Here is a 6721-nt window from a genome sequence, read left to right as displayed (position 1 = left end):
TCCAATCAGGTTTTTGTCCACACGCTCATCTACCTATCAGGTAGTTGTTCCTATGGGAAAGGGTGGAGGGCTCTTTCTAGGGTGGTGTTCTGGGACCAAGAGGGTGGTGGCCACCACTGCCAGAAAGCATGCCGGCCAGCTACAGGCTGCCAGGTCCAGCTCTTTGTTTAAATTCCCAATTGGCCGGGGCGCCTGGGTGGCTCAGTCGGTTAAGTGTGTCTGCCTTTGGCTCAGGTCATGATCCTGGGGTCTGGGGATTGAGCCCCACATCGGGCTCCCCGCTTTCCCCTCCTCAAATAAATATATAAAATCTTAAAAAAAAATCCCACTGGCTTTTGAGCTGGCCCCCTGGGCCTGGGTTAGGACACTCAAGGCCATTCCCTTCCTTTCTGTTACAGATAAGCTGTAAGTCCTCCCAGGACATAAAGCTGGGGCATTGAGTAGAGACTAGAATAACAGGATGGGGTCTTTTTCCTTCTAAGGGTAGTTTCCTCTTAGGGTGGGGGAGAGGCCCTTGTCCCTGCTTGCCTTTCTTCCAACTATCCTTTGTTATATATGTATACATATATGTATGTATATGTGTATGTGTGTGTATACACACAATAACTTCCTTATCTGTTTGATGAGCACTTAGGTTGCTTCCATATATTGGTTATTATAAATAATGCTACAATAAACATAGGGGTGCATATATCTTTTTGAGTTAGTGTTTTCATTTTCTTTGGGTAAATACTTAATAGTGGAATTATTGAATCATATGGTAGTTCTATTTTTAACTTTTTGAGTAACCTCCATACTGTTTTCCACAGTGGCTGCAGCAATTTACATTCCTACCAAGTGTATGTACCATACTGTTTTGATTATGATAGCTTTGTAGTATATCTTGAAATCTAGAATTTGTGATACCTCCAGCTTCGTTACTTCTCAAGGTTGCATTGACTCCATTAACTATGTTCTTGCAGTCATGTCTACTACATGTGGATGGTGGAGATACCACACAGTGGCGCATTTTTTAAAAGATTTTATTTATTTATTTGTCAGGGACAGAGAAAGAGAGAGCGTACAAGCAGGAGAAGCAGGGGGGGAATGGCAGTGGGAGAGAGAGAAGCAGGCTCCTTAGCAGGGAGCCTGATGTGGGACTCGATCCCAGGACCCTGGGATCATGAGCTGAGCCGAAGGCAGATGCTTAACCAACTGAGCCACCCAGGCATTTTTGCGCATGTCTTTCACCCCTCCATGGTTAGTGACATCACTTTGGTAGTTTGAAATTGGCTATGGTGGGAGTACTCACGCGACAGAGACTGCAATCATTAGACATCAGGGCCTTGTTTTGGTGGTTTTTTTAGAAGGAGGGCTGTTTGTTAACCATTTGCGAGCCCACTGCTCTATTCAGTGGACCAGTGGTGAGATGGCCTTAAACTAAGCATGACAGTTCACAGGAACAGGAGAGAAGGCAGGGCATTTGGACAGATGAGTAGACAGATGTGGTAGAGAGAGGTTTCCTAATCACTAAGTAAAAAAGGAAGCAAGGAAGTCATCTGAGAATAAGCTGGGAAGGAAGTGTTGGGGGTTTGAGGTGAGAAGACTGTGGGACAGTTAGTGGATGAGAGAAATGTAGTTTTTTTTTTTTTTTTTTGGTCTAGCACCATTAAAAGGCCCCTTGAGGTTAGTGGTTATGAATTTAAAATGAGGCCAGTTAGGATGGGTGTGTATTTCTCTCCAGTCTCTTGCAGTGGCGCGAGTGAAGCCCTGAGTAATGGGGAGCTGGATTTACCCCAGTGTATGGTTTTGCAACCCCAGGATGACTTTGTGTGTCAGTAGCAAGCAAGATTATAAAACTATAAATGTGAAAGTCACCACCTCCGAGACCTTCCTCATTCATCCTAGCTAAAATCAGGCCGCACCCCCATACCTTTAATCCATTATCCTGTTTGTTTTCCTATTTAGTTTACTGGATGTCAAATCACCTGGCTGACCCACCGTACCTGCCAGCAGGGACCATGCTTTATTTACTACTGAATGTGCAGTGCCTACCACGGTGCTTGGCCCAGAGTAGATGCTCAGTAAGTGATACGTTGAATAACTTATTGAATAAATGGATTCACTTGCTCCTTCTTGCAAAATCTGTACAGTCCAGTGAAAAGTACTCAAATTCTTTTCCTGTCCCTTTGTTCCTTGCTCCATGGTGTTTCAATTTTGAGGGGCATAGGAATTTCCTTACAGGGTCGGATGTGCTAAGCCATGGTTCTTTATGAACACTCCCAGGGCATATAGGCAGTTTTTCCTAGAGGCCCAACTTACAGCTTTTGAGGCAGCGGCCCAGGTCGTGTGTGTCATGCAGTTGCTGACCTTTGTCACATGGGAGGCAGCAACACGGAGGAGGGTTATATTACAACCCAAACTTGGAGGGCGGGTAGTTTCCGTATTTATGATCACTTTTCTTAGGGCTGCTGAGCCCGAAGCTCAGGCGAGGTGACGACAGAACAGCACGCGTCCGGAGGTCCAGGCTGCAGAGCGCGGGGCCGGGCCGGGCCGCTCCAAGTGCCTGCAGTGCCCAGACCTCCGGGGCCCCGCCCGGGCCTCCCGCCGCCCACACACCGCGGTGGCGGAAGGGGGCGGGGCGCGACCGCCTGTCTGTCCTCCGGGAGGACAATAAAGTTTCGAAAGTTTGAAAAGGGAGGGAAAAAACCCCCCACGCCCCTTTGGCCCGGCGGGTGTGGACGCCTGCGGCAGCGGCAGAGCCCGGCACCTGGCGTGCGGGGATGGGGGTCACGGTGGACGTGCGCCAGGTGTACAAGTACCCCTTCGAGCAGGTGGTCGCCAGCTTCCTCCGCAAGGTACCCGCCCGCTCCGGCCCCGGGCCACCCCGACCGCCGCCCAGCTGTCCGCGCTCCCGGGCCCCCGCCGCCCGCCCCTGCCCCTTCCCCTTTCCTTGCCCCCGCGGGGTCCGCGCCCGCGCTCTCGCGCCGCAGCTGCGGGTTTGGCCTCGGAATGTGCGGGGCGGGGGTGGAAGTGGATTTCCTCGAGGGCTTCCTACCCCTCCCTGGAATGAGGGGAAGGTTCCGTGCGCGGCAGCACGTTCACACCCTGCCCCACAGGCGTAGGGAATACAAGTTCTGGAGCCTGGTTGAAGTTGCACATGACATGTCGATCTTTCTAGTACATCTTGGACCCCCCCCCCCCATAAAAGCCAGTGGGAGCCGTGGAAGCGATCACCCTAGTTTACTCAGCATTGTCGCTCTACCACCTCGCTACTTTCTTTTTTATGAAACGGCTGTGGGACTTGGGCCAGGTGCCTTACCATCTCTGTGCCTTAGTTTTTTGATCTGTAAAATGGGGGAAATGAAAGTACTAACGCCAAGGGCTGGTTGTGAGGAATCAAGTGAGATGGTTCACGTAAGCGCTGAAACTGAAATGTTATAGTTGTTTGTACTACTATACCTGCACCCTAGGCTCAATATTCAGTGGTCCTCTTTATCCCAGGGGCGCCTCCTAGGACTGTGCTCGTGGTAGAAGAATCGGAAATTTCTTTGAGAAATCGAGAGCACCCAGGCCTGGGAGCTGAGACTCCTGAACTGTAGTCTGTCTCTGCCTTTAGTTACTTCATTTGGTCAAGGGTCATCTTCTCTTCAGGCCTCGCTTTCTGCATCTAAGATAAGAGTCTTGTATCAGAAGGTATTTTAGGTTCCCCTTCAGCTTCCACTTTTTAAAGTAAGATTTGCAAGAACTGTAGTTTGCCTGGACAGCGGCCACCAGACAATGTGCTCCATGTATAACCCAGAAGCAAAACAGAGATGCTGGGAGAGGAAGTCAGTTTTTTAAGTGATAAGACCGGACCCCCATTAGAGGAAGTGATGTGGTTGGGGACCCAGTCACAAGGATTGGTTAGGATGCTGGTTAACATGGTGTTGCCATAGAGGCTTTTTTCCCCCCTCTTTTTCAGGAGAATGTCAGCTTGTTGATATTTTTCATTGATCTTCAGTATCTAGAATAGTGCCTACCACCTAGTAGGTGCTCAGTAAAAACTGGTAAATGATGAATGAATAAATGAATGAAAGAATGAATTGTGGATCTGGTGGGGACTTTGCCTTAGGCCAGACTTCTGGACCCAAAGGAGAAACAGTCAACACTCCATTTTTTAAAAAACTTTTTAAAATTTAATTTGATTTAATTTTATTATGTTAGTCACCATACAGTACATCATTAGTTTTTGACGTAGTGATCCACAATTCATTGTTTTCGTCTAACACCCAGTGCTCCATGCAGTACATGCTCTCCTTAATACCCATCACCAAGCTAACCCATCCCCCCACCCCCTCCCCTCTAAAACCCTCAGTTTGTTTCTCAGAGTCCATAGTCTCTCATGGTTCATCTCTCCCTCCTATTTCCCCCCCTTCATTTTTCCCTTCCTTCTCATGTCCTCCATGCTATTCCTTATGTTCCACAAATAAGTGAAACCATATGATAATTGACTTTCTCTGCTTGACTTATTTCACTTAGCATAATCTCCTCCAGTCCCATCCATGTTGATGTAAAAGTTGGGTACTCATCCTTTCTGATGGCTAATATTCCATTGTATATATGGACCACATCTTCTTTTTTTTTTTTTTTTAAAGATTTTATTTATTTATTTGAGAGAGAGAGAATGAGAGAGAGCACATGAGAGGGGGGAAGGTCAGAGGGAGAAGCAGACTCCCTGCCGAGCAGGGAGCCTGATGCGGGACTCGATCCAGGGACTCCAGGATCACGACCCGAGCCGAAGGCAGTCGCACAACCAACTGAGCCACCCAGGCGCCCTGGACCACATCTTCTTTATCCATTCATCTGTTGAAGGGCATCTCGGCTCTTTCCACAGTTCAGCTATTGCGGACATTGCTGCTGTGAACATTGGGGTGCATATGGCCCTTCTTTTCACTACATCTAACACTCCATTTTTTATTAGGTCTGACAGTCTGGAGGGTGGATTCTCTAATGTCACTGCTCCCCTGGAATGCCTTTCTGGATTATCCTTATCAAGAGCTGATCTTCGTCTTGTCAGAACTGGAGGAGCACTTGACCTAGGCATCACTGACTATCTTCTGCAGTGTTGGGTAGTTACTTCTGCACATACCTTTTCCCCTCATGAGACCCTAAGCTTCCTGGGGGCAGGACTCATTGCTGCAGAAGCACATAGCACAATGCCAAGCTCTCTTTTCGAGGGTACTTGGCATGTGGTCATGCTTCTGGGCTAAATGCTTTTCTTTCATTCAACAGGTGTTTAGAGATACTTTTCTTCTGTGTGCCAGGCTTGGGGCTAGGGCCCAGCAGATAGACCCTCTTCTCATGGAGCTGATGGTCTCTAGTGGGGGAGACTGATGTTAATAAATGAACAACTAATGAACACATACTTAAAATTGATGATGTGTATTTACGCAGAGAAAGTTCATGTTGCTGGGACCAAATATAGCAGGGAAGGCCTGCTAAAGTCCCCCAAGGTGGCCATTAGGAAAGCCTTTCTTGAAAAAGTGGCCTTTGTCAAATGATGGCTGAAGTGTGAATAGGAGTTTCTTAGGGAAGAAGGGAGGGGGAGGAAGAGTGCTTTCATACATTATCCTGTTTACTCCGTCCAGCAGCAGCGGGAAGGACTTAGGACCTATTTCCATTTACTACCTAGAGAAACTGAGGCTAAGAGAAGTTTAAACAACTTTTCCAAGTTCCCACAGCCAGCAGTTGGGAGATCCAGGATTTCAGCACATCCAAAGTCTCAACCCCTAGTCCCCAGGCTGTGCTGCCTGCCACATAATAGGCACTCAGGTGGTTATTGAGGGAATAAAATGTTCCAGAATCATCTTTGCTGTGCTCTTTATCCCATCTCAGTTTTCCTTTGTCTAGTCTTCTCTCACAGTTTATTCATCTTGAAGCCTTTGTGCCTGATGTAAGGGTATAGTAGGGATGTGTGCTAAGTTGAGAAAATACAGTGTTTCAGTTTTCTGTTGCTCTGTAACAAATCGCCCCTGTGATTTAGTGGAGTAAACCAATGGTAGACTTTTGGGTCTCAGGATTCTGTGGGTTGACTGGGCTCAGCTGACTGGTTTTTGTGTGCCATATGTTACAGCCGAGGTCATTTATAGAGCTGCATTCAGTGACAATGTGTTAGAATTCTTATAAAACACTTAGCCAAGTGCCTGACACATAGTAAATAGGATATTTTGGAAGGTAGGGCTAGGGAAAGAATATTTTCAGAAAAGGCCTAGCAGTGGGACAATGCAAACACTATGGGTGACACCACACTTCCGTTATTTTTATTCACAAAGCAATGCCTCAGAGGGGCTGTGTGAGTCAATAAATTCTGAGATGTCGGTAAAGCCACTTGCTGTGAGCATTTCACCTTACATTTCTTAAAGCCATGAACTGGAAGTCAGTAGATCTGGATTCTAATCATTGTGCTTTCCCCATTAAAAGCAGTTTTTGGGTGGCCTTGGGACACAGTTTTTGCCAGTCTGTACTGTGCCCATGTGCAAATTAGAAAGAGGCCTCATCTAGATGGTGGACTCCACAAGCTCACAGTCAATGGGGCTAGTGGAAAGGAAATGGGGCTATTTATGCCAATTAGCAAGAGGGGCTGTTACCCAGTCGGGCTCTTGAGCTGTCTAAGCCCTAGAAATGCAGGCTGAGCGGGAGTTCCAGGCAAGGCTTTATCAGGGCTTAATGCTCCAGTACAGGGGAGACAGAATAAAGATTC

At 47.5% G+C, this 6721-nt stretch overlaps 1 protein-coding gene across 1 annotated transcript in view; it reads left to right on the top strand.

Moving 5' to 3' along the window:
- Positions 1-2712: 2712 nt before the first annotated feature.
- Positions 2713-6721, top strand: part of PRELID2 (PRELI domain containing 2) — a 65015-nt gene continuing 61006 nt past the window's right edge. The window contains exon 1 of the mRNA XM_021701972.2: positions 2713-2837. Within this exon, the coding sequence (XP_021557647.1) occupies positions 2763-2837 (75 nt within the window). The 5' untranslated portion in view covers positions 2713-2762. The remainder of the gene's footprint in view (positions 2838-6721) is intronic.

Source organism: Neomonachus schauinslandi, chromosome 7 (genome assembly GCF_002201575.2).
Source record: "Neomonachus schauinslandi chromosome 7, ASM220157v2, whole genome shotgun sequence".
In the NCBI taxonomy this organism is placed as follows: Eukaryota; Metazoa; Chordata; class Mammalia; order Carnivora; family Phocidae; genus Neomonachus; species Neomonachus schauinslandi.
The sequence above is the reverse complement of the archived record's forward strand: the minus strand, read 5'-3'. Positions and strand labels throughout refer to the sequence as shown.